Source organism: Electrona antarctica, assembly GCF_951216825.1.
Source record: "Electrona antarctica genome assembly, chromosome: 3".
In the NCBI taxonomy this organism is placed as follows: Eukaryota; Metazoa; Chordata; class Actinopteri; order Myctophiformes; family Myctophidae; genus Electrona; species Electrona antarctica.
This window is the reverse complement of record NC_136808.1, coordinates 38283561-38309242: the sequence shown is the minus strand read 5'-3', so window position 1 is coordinate 38309242 and position 25682 is coordinate 38283561. Positions and strand designations below refer to the sequence as shown.

At 45.4% G+C, this 25682-nt stretch overlaps 1 protein-coding gene across 1 annotated transcript in view; it reads left to right on the top strand.

Moving 5' to 3' along the window:
* The window catches only part of LOC306920823 (NT-3 growth factor receptor-like), a 212693-nt gene that overhangs the window by 103479 nt on the left and 83532 nt on the right, over window positions 1-25682 (top strand). Inside the window, exons 5-9 of the mRNA XM_079497737.1 lie at window positions 11403-11545; window positions 11776-11917; window positions 20450-20755; window positions 23277-23326; window positions 24702-24804. Coding sequence (XP_079353863.1) covers window positions 11403-11545; window positions 11776-11917; window positions 20450-20755; window positions 23277-23326; window positions 24702-24804 — 744 coding nt within the window. The remainder of the gene's footprint in view (window positions 1-11402; window positions 11546-11775; window positions 11918-20449; window positions 20756-23276; window positions 23327-24701; window positions 24805-25682) is intronic.

Below are 25682 nucleotides of genomic sequence, written 5' to 3'. Positions count from 1 at the left end.
TACAACAGACCAACAGCACGTGCACCAAGGCCCGCCCCCACTCGATCATGATTGGAGGAAGGCCCCTCTCATCCTGATTGGATGAAGGCTTTGCCACCCAAAGCCCAAACCGAAACTAGGGTTTTTTGACCCCAGGGGTTAACTGGGGACCGGGAGGAACTCCTTATATGGTCAGCACACTTTATAGTAGGGAGGATTATCCAAAAAATAAGAAAAAATAAGTGATATTTGAATTAAGTGAAATCACTGAATATACCTTTAAACATATTATGCCAATATATGGCAAGTAATATGCAGAATATAGCCTATGCTGCATATATTATGCCATATTCAGGTTCAATTATGTGCATATATGTGGATAAAAAAAGAAATATATGTCTCTATATAGCTTATGCAATTTATATTTCCATGTGGGGGGGGGTGCATCATCAGCTAGGTTGGGAGGTATTAGGGGTGCATGGCCAAAAAGGTTTGGGAACCGCTGAGTTAGATGAGTAGAAAGAGACACCCAAGAAATAATTACTTAAAATAAATAGGTATACACACTATGAATATGTTCTGTGTAATCAGTACAGAAAGTATAAAATGACTAGAACCACTAAAATATCGGATCTTTAAGTGAATGGATATGAAGGATGCTGGAATGTAACGCATAAGCATACTAAAGTTCTAGGACTGAGGTAGGTTACTGACATTTTTGAAAAATGTAAAGAAATAAAATTAGCATATAGATCCATCACGTATACGTGATGAGCATCAAACAAGGTTCCAAATGCAGTGTACTGTTGCAGTGGGAATGGAGACCTTACCGCCTGTCGCTTCTCCCCAAGGAGAGCACTGACCGAGGACTCGAGGAGATTCCTGAAGCTTAATTGGCCAGACAGCTGGCGGTTGATTAGTTACCTCTGCAGCTATACCACATTCCCCAATGATTGAGAATGCTCTGGAATGTGAATAATGCATCCACCGTGCAAGAGGACGACACGCACACCAAGTCCTTACAGTGGTTCCGGCCCACGGCAGAATAATCTAAAAGGTAGTCTTCAAAGAAGAATGTGGCCGCACACACAGATAGCCAAAGTGATGGAGGTGACAACTGCCACCCCCTAGCGGTCCCATTTAATCTCAAATGCAGTTCTTTTATGTATATTTCATCCACCAGATCAGATCATTATTTTTTTTGTAGATTCCTCTGGTTGTAGATCGGTGCTGGCAGTGCATCTCAATCCATCCTGCTCATCCATCTATTTGTAACTGTGGTCTCGTAAAATATAGTCCATACGCCATAATGCAATATTCTGTCAATAATTACACTACACTTTGGTTACTGTGCTAAGTTGATCATGGTTGGTGAGAGACATGGCTCCAACATGTCTCTGAGAAGCAATCACTTCAGAAGTTCTCATGAAGTACCCTGGGGCTAAGCCTTTGTTCTATACTGCTTGAAGCTTGGTCTTAGGTGTGAATCAAAACACACAGTGAGACGGCTATCTGCTAACCAAATGCCATTTGTTGAGATGTATGTAAATCTTAACTCCACCCTTCTTGAATTCAACTCAGTATGCAAAAGTATATATCTTGTCATTTTGTCAATGAAAGGTTCAGTCTTAGCAGGCTGGCCATCAAGGTGGTCAGCTTTGCTTGTGCTCCCGTGGGCCGACCAGGGCCTACGGGGAAGCTATGCTATTTTTGTCATTCTGGACTCTGTCTTTGATTGAAATAAATGGTACATCACACTCCGAGGAAATCTCTCTCTGCCTGCGTTTCTCCGATCCGATCAGATGCTTTGACGAGGTTTTTCACTACTCTACAGTTTGCTTTAGATAGAGTTCAGTTTTCTCTACTTTAGTGAGTTTTAGTGGTTAGTTGGGTGTGAAAATACACCTCACAGTGGTGCGACGAAACCGGTGTCTTTGGTGCGACGGCGCCAGGCAGGAAGAACCAGCGGGACTTTTGTCCAAATTCAGTCTGATTTCGGCAAGCGGTGGTTTGGTTTGATTTTTCGGCGAAACGGCGTTCATCTTCAGCGGGAAGAAGTGGTCTTCTCTTTGGCGGGAATGGAGGACAACGGCGCAAACGGTGCGCTCCGGAGCTCTGATGTGGACGGCGGCCTGGACTCGGCGACGGACAGGAGGGAGAGGCCCTCTACAGCGCGTCGACGGGGACCATGCTTCTCTTCACGTCTCGGCGGGGTGCAGCGGATCTCCGACCCGAGGGAGGCGATCGATCTACACGGCCTTCACCAAGCAGCGGACCGGGAGCGTTCATCAGCGGTCCATGAACCGGGAGAGGAGGGCGCACGGCTCGGCTCTGTTCGGTTCATCAGCAGCGAGGTGGTCACGAACGGCGACCACGGTTTCATTTCATTCTTCAGGAACGGCGGATCTGCAAGCTCGTTTTGCGGCGTATCTTTGTTTCGATCAGGCCTGTAGCTACACGAGCGTTCATGTTTTTCTTTCCAGTCATTTATGTGATATTTCGTATTCATATAATGTCTGGAAGGGGGGAGAATGGGTGCTGTGTTGGATAGGACAATGGAAGCAGAGCGACGTGCGGTGCGCGAGTTCAACAGCAACTTTCATGCAGCTTCTGTTTGACCCAAGCATGGCTAAACGGACATGAGGTGAGAACAATGAAAAGTGCGACATTATAAGAAGTTTATTAATTACGGATGGAGAGATTCAACAGTCTTTATCTGTATTCAAACAGTGTGTCTAAATGTGAGTCTATTCAGCGTATATGTAGGCATACGTTGATGTTTGTGTTTTGTCGAATTTAAATTAGTTAAGAAGTTGATTCAAGAAATAGAGTCTATGGGGTAATTTGGAGAATGTTTAAATAATTTTAGCTTTATTGAAATTAATTGATGTGGCTGTGTCAGGCGGACGAGATGACCCTCTCACTACGCGTCAGATTGTAAATCGTCTTAGAGTTAGTAGAGCTGATTATTCTTTTCTCGTGTGAAATTTAGTTTGCAATAATGTCAACTAAAGGCAGTTAGGGTGCCACGACGTGCAAGATTATTTTGTTATTATTGAGAAAACTTTGGCCTTTAAACGTAAGGGAGTAACCCGATAGTACCCTGGTTAAGTTGAACTGTGAGGTGAGTCAGGGACTTGAATCAGGAGGTGGCCTCTGGCTGGGATCGGAATTGGCGCTTACCAAGCCTTTGAAGGAGAGAAGTTTCAAAATATAAATGAATTTATCAAACTTGTCCGAAAAACTTATTTGATAATGAATGTTATGACTATGTTTTACTCTTAATATCATATTAAAGTGTAAGTTATAAACGAAAGTTCAACTGAGAGGTGGAACTAGCCTCCACCCAACTCAGTTCCCTCTTTCCAACTCATTCAGCCCGGCTCCAATCAGATCAATGTAACTCATGTCGGCGCTCCTTTAAAAGGACGCCTCCTCCTTCCCTGTCTCACTTGTGCTATCCGTTCAGGTAGTCTCAGGTAGCGTAGCGCCATGTCAGACGCCGACGAAACCAGCACCCCCCGCCGCAGTTCCAGGCTAGCAGCCGCCGAATTCCACCTATGGCCAGGCGAGCTAATCCTCGCCACACTCTCCGAGCACGGCATCATCCCCGAACCAGATCTAACCCACCCTCAGCTGGTCGATCTCCTCCGTGCCGCCCTCGAGTCAGCTCAGACTCAGCATACCGATTCCAGCACACCCCGAGGCAAGAATAAGGCAAAAAAGAAAAACATAACACCGCGCGCAGCCGAGCCCGCCCGGGACGTTCCCGGCGGCTCCCAAACCCACTCGGTTCCCGTCGAATCTCCTCACTCACCGCCACCTCACGGCACCACCGTCCTGCTGCTGTCAGCCATGACCTCTCTAGCAAACGCAGTCGGGGCACTGGAATCACGGCTCACCCAGCAGGCGCCCGTGCTCTTCCCCCTGCGGCCGCCAGCGCCTCTCTCACGCCCTCCTCCCTTCCTCTAGCTAACGCCAACACGGTGCCTCCTCATCGCCGGTCCGGGTTCACCCTTTCCTCCGCTCAGCCCGTCTCCCACTCCGGTAACTACTTTATTTCTCCCTTCTCTGCCGTCTCCTCCCTCCTCAGAGCCCAAATAATCGATGGGAAAGACGTTAATCTAGCCTCTCTTATTCTTTCCACCCCCGAGTGCGACAGAAAGCTAGTAGGCACCGACCAGCTTTCTGCCGTGTTCCATGCTTCTGATCCCCGCATTAACCGTTCCCTCGATTTTTGCGATTTCGTCATAGCGTTCGGCATATTCAGAGACACACTCTGCGATGTCTTCCCCGAGCGTAGACCCGAACTTGATTCTTACCTTGCACTCATCAGCGAAATCAAACGCAGGTACGGCAGTTCCATGTTCTACGATTATCATAAAGCCTTCTCTGCAAAAGCAGCTAATTTCCTCTCCCGGTTCAACACAAGACTCAATTGGTCTTGCCTAGATACAGAGCTGCTCATTCTGCATGTGGGCGGTCATAGGGCTCTCACCTGCCAACTGTGCGGCCAAGTCGATCACTCCGCCGAATCATGTCCCAGGTCAGTTTTCCTCACTCCCACGGTGAAAAGAGAAACCCGCCCAAGCGCTCCGAATCCTCCTGCCTATGTTGTTCCTCATGTCTCCAGTCCTCAGGCCGAGTTCCCCCCGAGGGACTCCCGTGGAAGAGAGGTGATTTTCTTTAACAATATGCCAATTTGTAACAACTTCAACGAAAACGTCTGCACTTTCGCTAAATGCCAATTCTCTCACGTTTGTAGTGGTTGCAAGGATCCTCATCCAAAGTCCGTGTGCCCGAGGCGAGTCCGACCTCCGAGAGACGGCGAAAGGGGGGGGCCACCTTCCAAAGCCCCCCGATTTTCCAAACCATTCTAGAAAATCACCCATCAACCCCCATCCACATTCACGCCTTATCCGCCGCTCTATCCTCTCATCCCGACCCAGTGTTTACGGACTATCTTCTCACAGGGCTGTCCCAAGGCTTCCGCGTAGGCGTCCTTTCGCATCTAACCCGAATTCACGTGGCTCTTAACCTCCAATCCGCGCTCTTAGAACCAGACACAGTCGCTTCTCTTCTGGAGAAAGAGGTTTCTAAAGGTTTCATGGTAGGGCTGTTCCCCACTCCCCCCTTTTAATCCATTTCGTATCAATCCCATCGGGATCGCAACGGGCAAATACTCTGGTAAAAAACGTTTAATCATCGATCTGTCAGCGCCCCGCTCCGGCCCGTGTCCCAGTGTTAATTTCATGATTCCACCCGAAAACTTTTCTCTATACTACGCTTCCATCGATGACGCAATTAAGCTCATCAAAATAGCAGGCCAAGGCGCATGGCTGGCAAAAGCAGACATATCCGACGCCTTTAAAGTAATGCCAATCCACCCGTCCCAGTGGTCCCTCTTCGGAGTAAAATGGGATAAGCTATTCTATTTCGCCACCCGTCTAACTTTCGGCTGTAGAAGCAGTCCCCATATCTTTAACCAGCTATCGGAGGCCCTCTGCTGGATCCTGCTAAACGTAAACCGCCTGCCGTTTGTCGTTCATCTCCTGGATGATTTTTTGCTATTAGATTTCCCTTCTCAGTCCCCCTCCGCCAGCCTCGATTCACTCAAAGAAACGTTTAACGCACTGGGGGTCCCTCTGTCGGCTGAAAAAACAGTCGGCCCGGCCAAATGCATCGAGTTCCTCGGCATCCTCCTAGATTCCGTGAAAATGGAAGCCTCCCTCCCGATGGAAAAATTTACTCGCGTCAGAGAATTAATCCAGAGCGCCGGTTTGCCCACTTCAAAGCGCCAGCTGCTTTCCCTGCTGGGTCACTTTAATTACGCTATCAGAATAATTCCCCAGGGCCGCTCGTTCATCGCACGGCTGCTGGATTTGGCTAGCAGCGTCGATTCCCTCAGCGACGTAGTTATTCTAGACGCAGGCTGCCGGTCTGATCTTGCGTTCTGGTCAAAACTGCTGCAAGACTGGAACGGGATTTCTTTCTTTTATAACGACCCAGTAACTCCAGCCCACGAGATGCACTTGTTCACCGACGCGGCGCCCTCCGTAGGTTTTGGGGGGATCTTCCAGGGGGAGTGGTTCGCCAACAGCTGGCCTACCGAATTAATTCAGCCCATTTCTCAGCCAGGTTCCACCGCGCTCTTCGAGCTGTACCCCATCGCAGTAGCCTGCAAGCTGTGGGGCCCCCGCTGGTCCCGCAAGCGCATCATATTTAATTGCGACAACGAGGCCACAGTCTTCATCATTAATAAAGGCCGCTCTTCTTCCAATCAGATCATGCCCCTGATGAGATTTATTACTTGGTCCTCAGTCATGCTCAATTTCATAGTCAGAGCGGTCCACGTCCCTGGCCACCTTAACAACATTGCCGACTGTCTCTCTCGTTTCAAACTCCAGGAGTTCCGCCAGCGATGCCCTACAGCCAAACCATTCCCCCTGGTCTGCCCCGCGTACCGAGAGCTGGTTCTGCATTGATGCCCATCCAAAGCCTCCGTTCCCTCGCCAATGACTATGTAAAATCCGCTCTCTCTCCTGCCACCATATCATGTTACGCCTCGGCCTGGCGCAAATTCGGCCAGTTCTGCGCCTGCTATTCCATCTCCCTATTCCCTGTGCTGATAGTTACCGTCTCCTCATTCCTCACCTTTAATTTTAAGTTTAACCGTCTCAGCTGCAGTTACATCAGCGGCCTACTGGCGGGGATCCAGTTCCACGCCCGCCTGCACGACCCCGCTTTTCCAAGCCTGTTCGCCAACCCGCACATCAAACTCCTCCTAAAGGGTTTTCTGCGATCGTCACGTCACACTCCGGACAAACGCCTCCCCATAACGCTAAACATCCTCCATTCCCTCATTCTAGAACTCAGGAAAGGAGTCTTTGCTCCCTATCTAGACTGCCTCCTCGAAGCTGTCCTCCTCCTCGCCTTCTATGGCTTTCTTAGAGTAGGTGAGTTTACTACCAAATCCACAACATTCAACGCCTCTAGAGATGTCTGCTTCTCAGACCTACATTTTACCCATAACGGCTACAAGCTATCTCTGAAACACTCGAAAGCTGACCGCGACCTCAAAGGCTGCCTCATCCCAGTTGCCAAGGTTCCCGGCAACTTCTGCCCCTTCACATCCATGCTGCGCTTCCTCTCCGTCAGAGAACGATCCCCTGGCCACCTTCCTCTCTTCATCCTACCAAACGGTCTCCCCCTCTACCAAGGCGCATTCACCTCTCATCTCCACTCTCTACTTAAAAGATGCGGCCTCCCTCCTGACCGCTATTCAAGTCACTCCCTGAGAATCGGCGCCGCCACTACTGCTGCCACCAGCGGTGTCCCGGCCCTCACGCTGAAATCCATGGGTCGCTGGTCGTCCTCTGCCTACCTCTCCTACATCAGACCTGCAGTCGCATCCGTGCTCGATGCCCAGAAATCCATGGCTTCCACTAGTCTGGTATTTACACTGACTGGTGGATGTGTCGGGTGGCCGGGTACCTCTCTTCTGTGCTCCTCCTCTCCACCCTTCTCCCGCTCCTTCATTCCAGTTTATTTGTCACAGCTCCACATCGAGGCCTAGCCTCAATTCTCATTTCACGGCTCCACCGGGTGTGCTTATTCATTTTCGAACCTACTGCATTCTCATTCCCTAACATTTTCTCCTTCTCCAGGACGCTCATTCACTCTCGTCAAAACGCCGTCCGCCCTGTCCTCCGGCCTCGCCGGCCTTCTCCGCCGGGAGCTCCCCTGTTCCATCAGGTGAAACAAATTCTCACTCATTGCTTCATTCCGCAACCCTCTGTCGTGAGGACCCCTCCATCGCGAGGACGCCCCACTCCATACACCTGCTAACTCTACTCTCCCATTCCCCTAGATCCTGCCGGAATCAGCTCTACCGGTTAGCCTGTTCGCGGAGGCCCACATCCTTCAGGTTAAACAATTTCCTCCCTAAACCATGCTCTAATTAGTGCCTCAGCCGCTACCCGCTAGCGCTACCGTACCCATAGTCTCACGCCCGCCACGAGGGCTCCCATAACAGCAGGACTAGCCTCACACCCGCCGCCTACCGGCACGAGTCAAATGTACCCCTGCGAGCCTTCTTCGCGAAGGCTCCAATAGCAGCAGAGGTCCATTCTCTCCCCATCCGTCACCGCAAGGTCCCAACTCTACAGGCCCTTCTCTCCTTCTCCTCCAGGCCCCGGCCGAGACAACGGCGCTCTAGGTCAACCCAAACCCGTTCGTACCAATCCCTTCAGGTGCGTATTCTCTTATTTCCTTTTGGGGCGGGCTCCGGAGCCCCTGCCTTCGCCAGGCAGGATCCGAGCCAAGGCTCCGGCCCGTTCCCCATGGGGCCCACGCCAAAGCTCCTCCACCATGCCGTGCACCTGTCATTCCATTTCAGTCATTCCATTTCTGTCATTCTCATGTTTATCCATCCCTAATTCAAACCATCAACTGTTACACTCTCCTGCAATAAACTTGTTGCATCCTACTCATTGTGTAATCTCTTACAGTTGAAGTGTAAGTTATAAACGAAAGTTCAACTGAGAGGTGGAACTATCCTCCACCCAACTCAGTTCCCTCTTTCCAACTCATTCAGCCCGGCTCCAATCAGATCAATGTAACTCATGTCGGCGCTCCTTTAAAAGGACGCCTCCTCCTTCCCTGTCTCACTTGTGCTATCCGTTCAGGTACCCGCCACCTCCCCGACACCGCCCAGCAGCAGGCTCCACCAGGTTGGCCCCACAGGGGCGGGCTCCGGAGCCCCTGCCTTCGCCAGGCAGGATCCGAGCCAAGGCTCCGGCCCGTTCCCCATGGGGCCCGCGCCAAAGCTCCTCCACCATGCCGTGCACCTGTCATTCCATTTCAGTCATTCCATTTCTGTCATTCTCATGTTTATCCATCCCTAATTCAAACCATCAACTGTTACACTCTCCTGCAATAAACTTGTTGCATCCTACTCATTGTGTAATCTCTTACAGTTGAAGTGTAAGTTATAAACGAAAGTTCAACTGAGAGGTGGAACTATCCTCCACCCAACTCAGTTCCCTCTTTCCAACTCATTCAGCCCGGCTCCAATCAGATCAATGTAACTCATGTCGGCGCTCCTTTAAAAGGACGCCTCCTCCTTCCCTGTCTCACTTGTGCTATCCGTTCAGGTACCCGCCACCTCCCCGACACCGCCCAGCAGCAGGCTCCACCAGGTTGGCCCCACAGGGGCGGGCTCCGGAGCCCCTGCCTTCGCCAGGCAGGATCCGAGCCAAGGCTCCGGCCCGTTCCCCATGGGGCCCGCGCCAAAGCTCCTCCACCATGCCGTGCACCTGTCATTCCATTTCAGTCATTCCATTTCTGTCATTCTCATGTTTATCCATCCCTAATTCAAACCATCAACTGTTACACTCTCCTGCAATAAACTTGTTGCATCCTACTCATTGTGTAATCTCTTACAGTTGAACTGGGTGTTTAGTTATTAAGATTGAAGGTCAATAATTATTCCAAACAAAAGTGGGTGTTTCAAAGTGAAACAAAGGGGTTAAGATGAAATTGTGTTGTGGTTTAATGTCAGTATGTGTTTTAAGTGCAGTCATTTCTATCATTGATCGATAAGGTTATGTGAAATTCGTTTGAAGTTTGAAGTTACAGACAGCGGTATTGTGAGTGTTTTAATGTGTTGAAAAGTGATGCTAGGTGTACATTGATGAAATTGTAAGGATGTAGAAGAAGAATCATTTAGAAGAACGTGACCATGTAATTTGAACCAGTTGTAATCATTTGTGTACTTCTTTGTAACGTGTCACTTGTTGTTGTTTTTCCTAATGTGTGTTATAGGCTATGTGGAGTCAAAGGGGGGTGTACTACAGTTGAATATGGACTATATGTATTTTTTTGTATGCCAATCTTGTGATTGTCATAAGGGGGGAATGTGGTCTCGTAAAATATAGTCCATACGCCATAATGCAATATTCTGTCAATAATTACACTACACTTTGGTTACTGTGCTAAGTTGATCATGGTTGGTGAGAGACATGGCTCCAACATGTCTCTGAGAAGCAATCACTTCAGAAGTTCTCATGAAGTACCCTGGGGCTAAGCCTTTGTTCTATACTGCTTGAAGCTATCTGCTAACCAAATGCCATTTGTTGAGATGTATGTAAATCTTAACTCCACCCTTCTTGAATTCAACTCAGTATGCAAAAGTATATATCTTGTCATTTTGTCAATGAAAGGTTCAGTCTTAGCAGGCTGGCCATCAAGGTGGTCAGCTTTGCTTGTGCTCCCGTGGGCCGACCAGGGCCTACGGCGAAGCTATGCTATTTTTGTCATTCTGGACTCTGTCTTTGATTGAAATAAATGGTACATCACACTCCGAGGAAATCTCTCTCTGCCTGCGTTTCTCCGATCCGATCTGATGCTTTGACGAGGTTTTTCACTACTCTACAGTTTGCTTTAGATAGAGTTCAGTTTTCTCTACTTTAGTGAGTTTTAGTGGTTAGTTGGGTGTGAAAATACACCTCATAACACCCTGGAATCTTGTGTTTGGTCCGACCTACTAACATTCCGACAGGCATTAGTCCGACACCCTAACCAAAACCCAAACCCTAAACCTAACCTCACAGGAAGCCACCGGTTTGTTTTAACCTGTCATGCATGTCGGGAGCCACGGGTTAGTTTTAACCGGCCACGTGTTAGTTGTAACCAGCCACGCATGTCGGACTAATGCATGTTGGACTGTTAGTATGTCTAACCAATATGTCTAACCAACGTATGCACCCCCGTACCCACGTCCCCCTCGTGGAAAGCCAACATCTTAACCACTAAGACAAAGGGATATCCCTGCGACTCTGGGGAGATATTTGACTTTTAGGCCATCAGGCTGAGGCTGTGAGCCACTCACTCTGCTACATATATGTGACATGTAACACACATGATATAGACATGTTTTCTTGTCAGCAACCATACATCATTGTATCTGATCTATTTTTCATGCAGACACCAGCTCGTCTAGTAGAGTTTATTACAATAAAACAAACCTAAAGACATACATACCACATGGGTTTATATCTTTGGGAGGTCGATCCCCATATATATATATATATATATATATATATATATATATATATATTGATTGATCCTGAGGGGAAATTGCTGTTGTTTCAGCAGCAGATTACATAGTAGTAAAATGCAGGACAAGTCAAACACAAACTAAAGTGTGTGTGTGTGTGTGTGCGCGTGTGTGTGTGTGTGTGTGTGTGTGTGTGTGTGTGTGTGTGTGTGTGTGTGTGTGTGTGTGTGTGTGTGTGTGTGTGTGTGTGTGTGTGTGTGTGTGTGTGTGTGTGCGCCTGCCTGCCTGCCTGCCTGCCTGCCTGCCTGCCTGCGCACTGGTGTGTGTCGTTTGTGTGTGCGTTTGTGTGTGCGTGCGTGTGCAGATCTCCCAGAGATCAGTGTGAGCCATACCAATCTGACTGTCGTGGAGGGCGACAATGTGACCGTGAGCTGTAATGGATCTGGAATCCCCCTGCCTGAGGTGGACTGGACCGTAGCAGGACTACACTCGATCAACACACACATGGTAACACACACACACACACACACACGCACATGCATGCACACACACACAAGTACACAGTACTACACTCTAACACAGATCCAATACTGCTCACAGAATCAGAATCATCATATCAGAATGATCTTATTAATTTTAATTTACAGGTGTAAAGAAGTGGGTGAAATTCTTATTTTTACCCCTCTCTCTCTCTCTCTCTCTCTCTCTCTCTCTCTCTCCTCTGTCTCTCTCTCCAGTCTAATGTATACTGGCCTAACATCCACTCCATCAACCTGACACTGTTCAACATTAGTCGAGATGACAACGGCTTCCTGCTCACCTGCATGGCTGAGAACCTGGTGGGAATGAGCAACTCCTCCACACAGCTCAACGTACAGTGTAAGACCCGTGTCTATAATTCATGTCTATGTAATGAAGTTATTCGTCTCCATGCAAACATAGAGGTTACCGCAAAAGATGTAAAGCCGCAAGCTGTGCTCACATCCACGATGCCAGGAGTATCCCGAGGGAGGCACTTACTACTGCATGTCAATGCATAGTAGATGCATGCTGGGAAACAGAAGACCATGTCTTTTTTATATATAATATATATTTTCTTTACTGAAAACAGAAATAGAATAATGCCCCCAACCTTTTATTATTATTTTTAATTGTTAATACTGTAGCCTTAGACTTAGAGCAAGGTCATGGGGTCTTTCTGTGTGAAGTGTGTAGGTTCTCGGTCTCCCTGTGGGTTGCAACACATAGGGTTATGTATATAGTCCTGCCAGTGCCCTTGAGCTGGTCTCCCACTGCGTCTAATACGTAGGATGGGTTGAATGCAGAGGACTTTCCCCACAGGGATCAATAAATGATAACTTAAAAGTGAAGGCCTCGCTTTTTCACCAAAATGTGAATGGTCCCAAAGTGAGAGCTATATCTGAGCCAAAATGTAATTATCCATTCACAGACACAAGTCATTAGTCAATCATTTTGGTTAGGCGAAGCCATCTGTTGTAACATGCATTATATTTTCATATTCTCACAGAACACAATTTAAAGACTAGCTAAAACAGTTAGTGACTGCATTTGAGGCCCAATCTTGGCATGCATCTACTGTATATGAGTGGTATACATACACTACAGTATATCATAGTCCACTGGTTCTCAAACTATGGGCCACAAGGGTACTGCAAGTGGGCCTCCAAGTGTTTTTCGTTTCTTGTTTATAGAGTTTATAATAGCAGATCTACAAGCTCACTCATGGCGTTCCATGAGACTCGACACATTGAAAGCTTGTAGATCCTCTCTTGTCGCTATCTGTCATACGACAAAACAAAAGGGCTTAAGTGGTTAAGAATTTTTTTTCTTCAATTACTGTCTGCAAATTATGGTGCACTGTGCAATATTGTCAGCCGCTCCTACTGCATAACTTTGTGTTTTGTGGGTGAATGGAATGACGGCTGTCAACACATGCCAGCCTCAATCCAACTGAGGCCGACAGCAGGGAATTAAACCAGAGAACAACGAAGAACCCTTCAAAGGCCTCGGCGGGAATACACCTGGTTAGCAGTGTGAATGTCGCGCTAATGTCGATTAAAAAGACAGGCTCCTTTTCCCCCGCTCCTGCATGATTTAAGACACTGCCGGCTTTTAGCGGCCTCGTTTGATTATTCCACAGACCGAAATATATATCTTTTGTTAACGACACTGACATTCTCGTGGAATAATTTACAGCCTTGATGGGGAAAAGAGAAATATGGTCCATTGCGGCGCAAACGGCCAGGTTCTGCAGGTACATTTAGAATTCAATGAGGTGTTGAACACTCGTCTCCCCCGAACTCAGAGGAAAACTGATGAAGCCAATTAGCAGGAATCTTCCGCTGCAGGCTAGCTAGCAGGCCGAGGCCGAGGAGAGAAATTCACTTATAATCATCAAAAACCATGTGATACACCCCCATGTTTCATCAAATATATAACCACACATGCACGCATGCAGTACGCTACGCACGCACGCACGCACGCACGCACGCACGCACGCACGCACGCACGCACGCACGCACGCACACACACACACACACACACACACACACACACACACACACACACACACACACACACACACACACACACACACACACACACACACACACACACAGACTGTCAGCCTTGATCTAAAGTGGAGCGAGACGAGATGAGACAGAAAGATTGAGACGGAGAGAGAGATATATAGACAAATGAAGGGGCATAAAATCAAGCTTCACCACTTTAAAAGTAATGATTTGATCGTCATCAAAACACCTAATAATTTATAGTTAGTCGCTTGGCCCTTTAGAATGACAGAATGACTATATTATTTCAATGGGCAGTGGCCCTTATAAGGACCTATGGGGGAGGCTAAGCAAGCCTTCCACGTTTGCAGGAGATTGTTGCAACTGCAGGTCGCAGTTAACTACTGTATATGGAATCGTGCATTTCCTGTCAGTGTGTTGTTTGGTTCGTTGGTCACCCCAGGTGAGAGAGCACGAGACATCACGTGACACCATGCCGAAACGCCAGTGCTCGCCCAGCAGTCTTCTGTCACCCAGGCGGATACGCACACAAGGGCGAGGTCGCTTCTCGCCCTCAGGCAAGACGCCTGAGGGGCGAGACTGGTATAGTCTGTCAGTTTTGGAGATTGATAATATTGCTGCAACAAAATGTTTGGTTAAATGTTCACAAACTTTCAAAAATAGAGAAAATAGCAGATCTACAAGATCACAAAGCATCACAAGAAGAAACAGTAAAATGTGTATCAGGGGTTGGCAGCAGGCCTGTAACAGCTACCTGGACAGATCAGTCAAAACCAGTCAAAGGTGTCTGGTGATTTGCTCTTCTAAGCCAGCTGTATCGTACAGACATTATATAAAATGAGCTCAGTAGATCACACACCTCCTCCACCTAGGTGTCAGTTTGTCTATAATGTGTTGCCGTGTTTTTGGCACCTAGTACACCTAGTACACCTAGTTGGGGCATAAATTCCCTAGAGTCTTAGTAGCTACTAGTTCAGCTACTTACTATTTCATTGCACCATGACTATTTATGGGCATAACTTAGTAGTGTGTACTAACCTTTCTCTTAAATTCACACTGCTTTGGACTACATACTTGCTTCGTGCTTTAATTTATGTGTCCATATCATTTATATAAAAATAAAAACGATATAAAACACTACAGTTTGCTCACACTAAGGCTTGTGCAACCCCACACTGCCCTGCACAAAGTGGATTTATGGATGCATCACTCTTGAAGCAGAGTCTTCTTTAAATGTCAACATCACGATACATAGACATTAGACAATGGATGTAGCCTAATGTAATATAACGTTATCTCACAAAGTGCTTTGGTGAAGATGGAAAGTCAGGGTTCTTCCTTGGCCACAGACCAACCTTTCCACCATGTTTTGTACAAACACGTTCATACAGTAACTGCTCAATTTTATCCTGATAACAGACAAACAGACAAAAACATTACCTCCTTGGTGGAAGTAATCGGCAGGGTTATAAGGATCCTTGCTGTGGTCAGTCGCCCTTCTGTCTGTTCACCACTTTAGTCCCAAACATTGCAAACAATATACATGTACCTTGAAATCCACTTAGTGGATTGCCATTAAATTCAATGGCCTTTCCTCGGTTTCCACGGTTAGTTCAAAATTTCCACTCGACACAAAAGTTATCTCAATATCTAACCGGCAGATTGCTCATGTAGTCTTTAGCCAAGGAGTATTGTCTGAGCAAAAAAGCCTTTGATCTGCCACGCAGCATGAATTTTGACGACGCATGCGCACTGGCACACTTATGCGCACCCCTGTATATAGCCTACTGTGTGTGTGTGTGTGTGTGTGTGTGTGTGTGTGTGTGTGTGTGTGTGTGTGTGTGTGTGTGTGTGTGTGTGTGTGTGTGTGTGTGTGTGTGTGTGTGTGTGTGTGTGTGTGTGTGTGTGTGTGTGTGTGCGTGCGCGTGTGTGTGTGTGAAAAGTTTGAGTAGAGATTCACTGATTGATGGGCAGAGAGGGAATGAGACAATGAAATTGTTCAGGGTCTTTATTCTTCGTCTCCTTCACTTGTTTTATGGCATAATGGCCTCTCCTGGCTCCAGCCTTCTTTTCTCCCCCCCTGCCATTGCCCCTCTCTACTGCTGCTGCCTCAAATTAACTTATTAATTTTTCAGCACATGCTCTGCTGGTAATTAAATCTCCTCCCTCCAGCGCTGCGGTATTGTCTCTGGAAATGTCCTAAAACAGCTTAAACCAATGTTCTGATTAGAGTAATCTGATTGACAGAGAAATTAGCTACCGCATGTGACAGCTTCTGCATTTCAAGTTGAGCTCCCTGTCTGTCCGTCTCTCTTCTCTTTACAGAACTGTAATTAGCTGCAATGCTACATTCTGGCAATTGTTTTTGCTTCTCTGTGGAACAACAGCAGCATGCAAAGTGTTTTTTGTAGGAATAATGTGGTACTAATACTGTTAGAGTTAAGCCTCCATTCTCTGTGTAGCTCAATAGACAGAGCAAGCTGTCTAGTTCAGTTCAGTTCAGTTTTATTTTGGTCATAAATACAAAAACAAAAAAACATTACATTACATGTATTCAATTCATCGTGTTTTTTTACACTTAGACCAAAAGGGTTTAGGCTGAAGCCAATGGCTTATTGTGCCTATCCCAGGGGGGGAGTGGGGGGGACATAAAACTGACAGAGAAACAAAGAGAAGAAACAAAAAACAAGAAAAAAAACAAAAAAACGAACAAAAAATAAATAAATAAAAATAAAACAAAGACACACAGGAGAAGATTTGATCACACAGAATCCAGAGTCGCACATGAGAAGAAGTTATTTATATGGTTATTATATAGTTATTATATTGCTTTATCATAATAATTGTGTACTAATATGATTAAGATATGATTAGTAAATATACTAGGTTATAATAATGTTCTATACTTATCTATTATTTTAGATTTGTACATTCTTTTAAATGTATAAATTGAGCTACACTTTTTCAGTTCATTGTCTAAGCCGTTCCACAGTTTCACACCTCTTACGCTTATACATCTCGCTTTTTTGTTGGTTCTAGCCTTAGTCCCCCTGAATATGCCGAATCCCCTAAGATTGTACCTGCTCTCTCGAGCCTCGAACAACTCCTGGACACAGGGCGGAAGCAGTCTGTTATGTGCTTTATACATTATAACTGCTGTTGAGAGGTCTACCAGATCATGCAATTTTAGGGTGTGTGACTGAATAAAAAGTGGATTTGTTGGTGCGTAATAATCGGCGTGATTTATAATTCGGATTGCTTTCTTTTGGAGAAGAAATATGGGGTTGATGTTTGATTTATAGTTGCTCCCCCATACTTCCACACAATAACTGATGTGCGGAAGTACGAGGGAGCAATACAGTAAGTACAGTGATTTCTGGTCCAAAATGGGTTTCATCTTATACAGTATTCCGATAGTTTTAGAGATTTTGGTTCTTAAATTGTTTATGTGTGTATGCCAGTTAAGTTTGTTGTCAATTATAATTCCTAAGAATTTACTGTCTTGTACTTGTTCAATTTCAACATCAGCGAACTTGATTTTGATCTGTTTGTCTATTTTCCTATTTCCAAAGATGATGAATTTAGTTTTGCTTAAGTTTAGTGACAGTTTATTAATATCAAACCATTTTTTCAGAGTTATAAGCTCTTTTTCTACTGTGTCCAGGAGCTGCTCGAGGCTCCCCCCTGTGCAGTACAGACTTGTGTCATCCGCGAACAATACGCAATTTAAGTTTTCCAATATTTCGCATATATCATTTATGTACATTATGAACAGTTTGGGCCCAAGTACAGAGCCTTGTGGGACTCCATATGAGATGTTTTGTTTTTCCGACTCAACATTATTCATGCTTACATACTGTTGTCTGTTGCTGAGGTAGCTCTCTAGCCATGAATTTGCAGTTCCTCGAATACCGTATCTTTCCATTTTTTTTAGGAGCAGGCCATGATGTATAGTGTCAAATGCCTTGCTCAGATCAATAAAAACCCCTACAGTATATTCATTATTATCAATTGCTGTAGATATATGTTCTACCAATTTCGTGACTGCCATAGAGGTGGACCTGTTTGATCTAAAACCATACTGGTGACTGCTTAATAAATTGTGTTTTTCTATGAAGTTATCAAGCCTTTGCACAAACAGTTTTTCTAGAATTTTTGAGAATTGTGACAGCAGAGAGATAGGTCGGTAGTTTGTGAAGTTATATTTGTCTCCATTTTTGAATATAGGAACTACTTTAGCAGTCTTCATACTGTTTGGGAAGACCCCAGTTAAAAATGATTGATTGCAGATGTATGTGAATGGTGCTACTATACAATATATGATGTCTTTAATTATTGCCATGTCTATTGCCAGGTTATAGCAGCCCATAGCTCAAAGGGCAGAGCATTGCAGCCAGTTCATTATGGGAATGTTCTGCATGCCTTTCTCAGAGCCTATTACACATTGTTGATTCTGATAGGCAAAACCAGTATTTGACAAATTCCAAAATGCGAATATGGCTCAAGAATTACAGTAATTGGGCTCGAGAAGTAAGTCCACTATTTATTCCCAGCCCCGTTTTCTCTCTGGACTGTGACGTCACATGAAGCTCGAGAAGCAAGTCCACTATTTGTATCACTTGAGCGGTGCCCGTTGGGCACTGGCCTACTTGGAACGATGCAAGTTGGAAATGCATGTCCCACCCAGTTATTACTTGCGCAAGCAGAGCGCGCAAGTAATAGTTTTCGTCCATGTCGCCGTTTGATGCGTATGCGCCGTGCCAGCGTATGGCGTAATGACTACTTGTGCTTGATATGGCAGTGGTGTCAGATTACATACATGTATACATACATGTATACATAGGGGCATTACCTTTAATCCTCCCGACACTAAAACATCGTCATTACGTCACCATCGAAAACCAATTACACCCTGGCATTGGGTCCGTTAATCCACATCTTTATTACTTCATCATTGAGAGCTAGTTATACCAGTTATACCCTGACGTCATATGCTGCTACGATACATATACGCATCAAACGGGGCATACGCAAAGTAACCACAGTAGGCTATACCGCTATTCAATTTACAAATGACATATACATATACATAAAACATACATACAAAAAAATAGATGATTAATTGGCCGCTGCAGTTCGTTGGAGTGTGTCGACGGGAGGGCGGACCATTTGCACTCTGGGGCGGAAGTGCAGAAGGCACGCTACGCCACGCTGCCACTCAAGTAACTACTGGAGGGGAAAGGAACTGGCCGGAATAACCTGTTCCTTCCACGCGCTACGCCCGGCCGGGGAAATCCCCCCCTGTCAGGTGAAAAGAAGCAGCTTGGACTCCTCATGCATAGAAGGAAGCATGAGGTCAGTCCGCTGCTCCCCCAGGTTGGCAGAGGAAGTGTAGCGCCCAGGATTAGATAATTGACACTGGGTGAAAAAAAATGGGTTGCAAAATCACGAGATAAATTATATATATATATATATATATATATATATATATATATATATATACTACTGGCCGAACATCCGCTCTGTGACGCATGCAGAAGCTTCTGTGAAGCACCAATGCGGAAGCTTGCCCTCTCTTGAGAGCATTTGCACCAGAGCCGGAAACGGCGTTTGTTTCTTTGTTTATGATTCTATAGCTCTCTCATCGCCACAACATGACATCTGTGAAAGACACGACCGGTGTTTCTATTAACTAACAGACAGGCAGCCTTGAATCACTGTGTTCTCTCCGATCACAGGCTGCATGTGTACTTGTAACACCTTCTGTGTGACCATGACTGCACCACATGTGCCACAAAGACCTCTAGCTTGTATAGGGCATCGCAGTCCCGCCCCCTTTCATGACGACGAGCGCCCCGGAAGACAACTTCCAATTCATTTTTCCCATAGACGTTTCACAAAGTATTTATTTAAAGACGTGTAAGCCTCGGTCAAAGCCAACTCAGATCGTGACAACTCATGACAACAAACACAATTTTTTGGGCCGAACGAAAAAAGGGTTGTACCCTGCCCTTTTTTTCTTCTGATGTACGTAGCGCCCCTCACTTCACACGGGTCAGATTTTTTATTTTATTTCCACACAACAACTCAGGTATATTAATGACATATAGTTCAATGTTGAAAATGAGTGGTATTCCCCTTTAACAGGTTGGGCTACTTAAGATACAATAGTTTTTACGTAAATACCGGCAGAAGTGGATGTCTCAGTGGCGCATCAGTTTTCCACTTGGGGTGATTTGACGGTGTAATAAATACGATGTGTGGCGTGAGTGCAAGTGGAATAGTGTCATTTGCGTGTGTCTTATGGCTCATTGCGTGAGGGTTGGCAGCTCTGGCCTATAATTGTATTATAAAACTGTTCGCTAAACAAGCTAACATCTTACCATCAAATTACTTTTACAGTATATAGCCCTGTCATGTAGTAGCCAGGTGCCATATATTATAAACACACACATCACACATGTTGATCATGACAGGCTCTGTTCACTGGCTGTGTTTAGGGAAAGATTTGACAGCATATTAGTTTTTACAAGGGGTGACTGAAAATATGTTTACAGCCTGGCCGTAGCCAAGCCACCTGGAACAGGGGTTCTCAGACCTTTTCAGATCAAGACGCAAAAGAGAAAGATGTCTTACCGCAACCCAAACTTACAAAAGTACATTATGCATGAATCACTTTTCCCCTATTTTATTTTGAAAATAGCTAAAATGGCCGCTAAAAATCCATGTTGCAATCGCGACATGGAGTGAAATCAGAAATATAATTGAAAAGGGGGAATAAAACGTCATATTTACCCTAAACCCATATATTGTATGAGTCTCATTATTCTCACCTCTCTCTCCCGTTGCTCTGTTGTAGTTCCTCCAGTCATTGTGAAGCTGACGGAGCCCGAGCGGCGCCACGACACCTGCATTGAGTTCACGGTGCGCGGCTACCCCCAGCCCCGTCTGCGCTGGTTCTACAAGCAGAAGGAGATCAGCCAGAGCCAGTACATCAGAAGCGAGATGGACTTCTACCAGGACTACCTGGAGGGCTGCCTCAACTTCAGGAACCCCACCCACGTCGACAACGGAAACTACACCTTAGAGGCTCGCAACGCCCTTGGGACTGTCACCAAGACCATCTACGGACACTTCCTCGCGGCGCCCGACTTAGGGGAGGACGGTGAGTGGAAAGAGGGTTTGGTTTGGGTCAGTAAGGGCCTCTGAATGGTCCTACGTAGTGGTGAAAAACATTATTTAAATGACTGGGGTCCACCAGAGGTCTATACTTGGTCCCCTCCCTTTTCCCATCTACACCAGATCTCTTTGCTGAAAATAGCAAGATCTACAAGCTAAAAAGAAATCTGTGAGTATGTAGATCTGATATTTTTCTGGATGTTCGCCTTTTATGACATGCCCAGAAAAGGGTTTGCTGGGGTTCATGTGGTTAAGTGATAGTCACTTTATGAGTGCATTTGCACCCAGTCACAGTGTTCTTCTTAAAGCTTAATTTATACTCAAGGGTGTCGCTTCCTCCAAAAAAGAACAGATCCACAAGCAGTGCCTAGGGCTGAAGACAAACAGCTAGGGTTCAGGCATAGTTCACAGGTACACTGAGTATGCTCCTCCAGTTTATTCTTGTCCAGAGAGACTAGAATAAACTGAGAGAGAGAGAGAGAGAGAGAGAGAGAGAGACTGCCACATTTCTCTATTGTCATTCGTCAATATCCTAAAGGTTAATTCCAGGTGTGAATTTATTGAGTTCAAGGTATTTGTCATTTCTCCGCTACTCCAATGTGTCCTTGATTCTCTCTACCTTGATTCTGGTTTCTACGTTGTTAGTTACACTTTATTTTCCACTCTGTTGTAAGACGGTGTCACACGCCCAAAGTGATATACTGATGACATGAGGGAACTCCATATAGGCCTAAGTGGGCCTGGAGGTGTTCAGCAGTCATCCAGGTCTAATATCTCCTGATTCTATTGTTGTTTATTATTACAGGGACAGTGCACAGTTAAAAGTAATTGCACCAGAGTTATTGCAGCTAATTTGCATTTGTTGTCTGAAAATTTGCATCTTCATCAGAGCACTCCTTCCTTCCTCTCTCTCTCTCTCTCTCTCTCTCTCTCTCTCGCTCGCTCGCTCGCTCGCACGCACGCACGCACGCACGCACGCACGCACGCACGCACGCACGCACGCACGCACGCACGCACGCACGCACGCACGCACGCACGCACACACGCACGCACGCACGCACGCGCACACACACGTTTGTATTTTATATCCCTATGGGGACCAAAAAGGTTGTTTGTTGAGATCTGTATCTCTCTCTCTCTCTCTCTCTCTCTCTCTCTCTCTCTCTCTATCTCTCTCTCTCTCTCTCCCTCTCTCTCTCTCTCTCTCTCTCTCTCTCTCTCACTGGGTATACGGCAGGAGTGTGGGAGAGATGAGTTTGATGGACAGAACAGGGGGAGGGGAGAACGATGGAAACGAGAGAACACAGGGAGATGAGTGGGATGGAGGTCACACAAAGACCTAAGAGTACCCAAGTACTCTGGAGAGATAGGAGACGAGGATGGAGAAATAAACCATGGAGGGAGGCCAACAGAAAGATGGAACGAGTAAGAGAGAGAAAAGAGTGATAATAGGATAGGAGAGCGAACAAATGAGGGCTGAGGGTGATAGGCCACATACATTTCCATGTGTTTGACAAACACAGACACAGAACACACACGGAACACACACACGGAACACACAAACACGCATGCACACATGCACACACGTACACACATTTTCTCTAGTACAGAGCTAAGCTGCCAGTAGCAGTCGGCATAGCTTGCGGCCATTAATTTATCTACAATTACTCTGCTCTGCTCTGCAGCCGCAGCAGAATTTACCAATCAGCCCCTCCTGCCTTTCTGTCTGCCCATCTCATGCTTTCACGCACGCACGCACGCACGCACTCACACTGTCTGTATTTTTTAAATGCTGACCCACCATTTCCTATGCATTCGTGCAGATTTGCAAATGGCAAATAATTTCTATTCTATTCTATTCTATTCTATTCTATTCTATCTCTCACATACGGTGGACCCAGTGCATTACATTTTACTTGTTTATGTACTGAAGTACTTTTTTTCTGAGTATCTGTACTTTATTCCACTACCTTTTGACTCCGCCTCAGGGCTCCCTTTACTCTCTCGTCACTCGACTCATCTTGTTTACTCCACTTGAAAATAGGATGTGGGTCTTATGGTGTTAAAGACTGTAGTTTGACACACTGTCAACTTTATAGATAGAGAGATCAGTCACCACCAATATGAACATTGTGCTTCCTCATGCAATCTCTCTCTCTTTCTCTCTCTAGAATGATTTACCTAGTCTTGAACAACTCATTCAAGATATTGTATCAACCTTTTTTGGGGTATTTTACACAAGGCAGAGCATGGAATGTGTGGCTAATCTAATTACATAATGAATAAAGTGCAAACATATTTTTCATGTCACTGTTTAATGTGTATACTTTACTTTATTATATTCTAATAAGCCCATTGCATAGTGGTAGTAAAGTATTACTGTCATGTTTTAAGTAGCAATTAATGCAACACTAATATGTCTACCCATATTATGGTAGACATACTATTGTGAAGCTCAAACCATTTATATTGTAATATCCATGAATTTGATTGATTGTGTTTTTCAGTTACACCATCAGGCAGTGACTCTAACCGACCAGATGAAGACAGTTTTGGGGTGAGTATATTATTAATAAACCTCTGTATGAACAGTCTATTAAAGCTGCTATAAGCAATAATATGTCAAAATATTAATTACCTTTTTATTTTTATTTTTTTTGGTATTCAGACAGCCAGCAATGGGTAGAACGCTCCCAAAAAGAATTTAGTCTGTGACACATCTAGGGGCCGCAATCTGCATTTAAAGGTGTTCCTAGAAGCTTTGTCATTGGTCGAAAAAAACCCGGTCGCAGTGACTAACCAATCAGGAAGCAGACAGGCAAATCGACCAATGACAAAGCTTCTAGGAAAATCTTTGAATGCAGATTGCGGCCCCCTAGATGTGTCACAGAGACTAATTCTTTTTGGGAGCGTTCTACCCATTGCTGGCTGTCTGAATACCAAAAAAAAATAAAATAAAAAGGTCATTAAAATTTTGACATATTATTGCTTATAGCAGCTTTAATAGAGGAACTCTTTTTTTGGTTGAGCACGTTCACACATATTGTACAAGGGCTTTGGCCTGGCTCCTCTATATGTCTAGTCTACACAACTGCATAAGGTAAGACATGAAAAGAAGAAGTAGTACAACTCTCCATTAGGATGAGACATGCAAATGGAAAGACCTAACCTCTGACAGCCTAAGCATTGATATACAACCTTGTGAATTGTGATTGTGAAAAAAGGCCATGCCATCATGTGATTTAATTTATACGCTTAGCGTTACACTGAATGACGTTTTATGTGGTACATTTATATGAATGATAATAAATGCTTGGCTTTATTCATGCATATGAATATTATTATGTAATAGGACCTCGGTGACAGTCAAATGGACATAATTATAAACCTCTTGTAGGGAATTGTTATTGCTGTTTAAATTTTTGACACCTAAGAAATCCTTACGTACATCTTCGACCCATGCAATCCTACAGTATATATCTATGAATACATGCATGTTGAAGTTCAAGATATCTTAGGCCAGCTTGGTGGTGGGCCCATAATTCAGCCCGGGAAGTGGAGTTGCGGAGGCCCTCTAGTTTTTTTTCTATTTTATTAATACAAAATAAAAAAAACGGCTGGCCCAGACCGGCCTGGATGGGACCGGCCGTTCGGGAGTTGTCCCGAATTTCCCAATGGCCAGCACGTCCCTGGAGGCTTGTCATGGTAATATTATGTAACAATGGTTATCGTGATAATTATTATGATTACCAAACTGCTTCCAAACACAGCACCACTGAACTCTACACTGAATTTTGTTGGACAGCTAATGGTAGAGCTGCAAACTGTAAAGAATGGCCCTTTATTGTTGTTGTCGCTTTAGAGAAGACAATTATCAATTAAGTTAAAATGATGTGTAAATGGGTAAACCATATTTGAATTGTCTTCGTTAGGTTTCTATTGCTGTGGGCCTTGCAGGCTTTGCCTGCGTCCTCCTCCTTGTGCTGTTTGTCCTCATCAACAAATATGGCAGACGCTCCAAGTTCGGCATGAAAGGTAAGTCTAAATGTCCACTGACGCACACCCACGCACGAGCACGCACGCACACACACGCACACGCACACGCACACATACATACACACGTACGCATGAATGCACGAACACAAAAGCCATAGCCATTCTATCTATGTCTAGCCTATCACAATATCCTGATATTGTAGCCTTCACAACACACACACACACACACACACACACACACACACACACACACACACACACACACACACACACACACACACACACACACACACACACACACACAGACAATAATGACTATCATTCTATATACAGTACATTATGTCTAACCTATCATCACTCACACATATACTGTAAGCGTACACATTACGCCTTTCTCATTGTTGTACATTAAAGAAAATGGGCTCTTCGCACACCTATGAATAGAGACGTGATCAGAGAGGCTGAAGGCATACAAAACAGAATAAAGACTGCTGCGCACAGGGGCGGCTTAACCCTTTGTGGTGTGCGGTGCTACTGTATGTGCCATTTCATAAACATTTTGTGTCTAGCATTCGGAAAAGGCTAGACAGAAAACCGGCTTCCCGGTGTGGTCAGACTGCATGTCATTCTGAAGTAGCTCACTGAACTTGACTGAAGCCTTTAGTTTGCAGTTCTGACTGACAAGGGGAGGTCATTCCACAGCTTCGGAGCCAGGAGGGAGAAGATTCTAGGGCTATGGGCTATCCTTGGCCAGGGTTGAGCATCTCTGGGGCAAGAGGAAGATTCAAATTAGAAGTCAGTGCTGGCTGGAGTAGAATGAGAGTCGAAGGCAGTTTGAGCTCAGTGTGTGTCTAAATTATTTTCCTTTTTTTTCTTGACATCTTTATATCACCCTTCGGGGGAGGCAGGAACTTGGG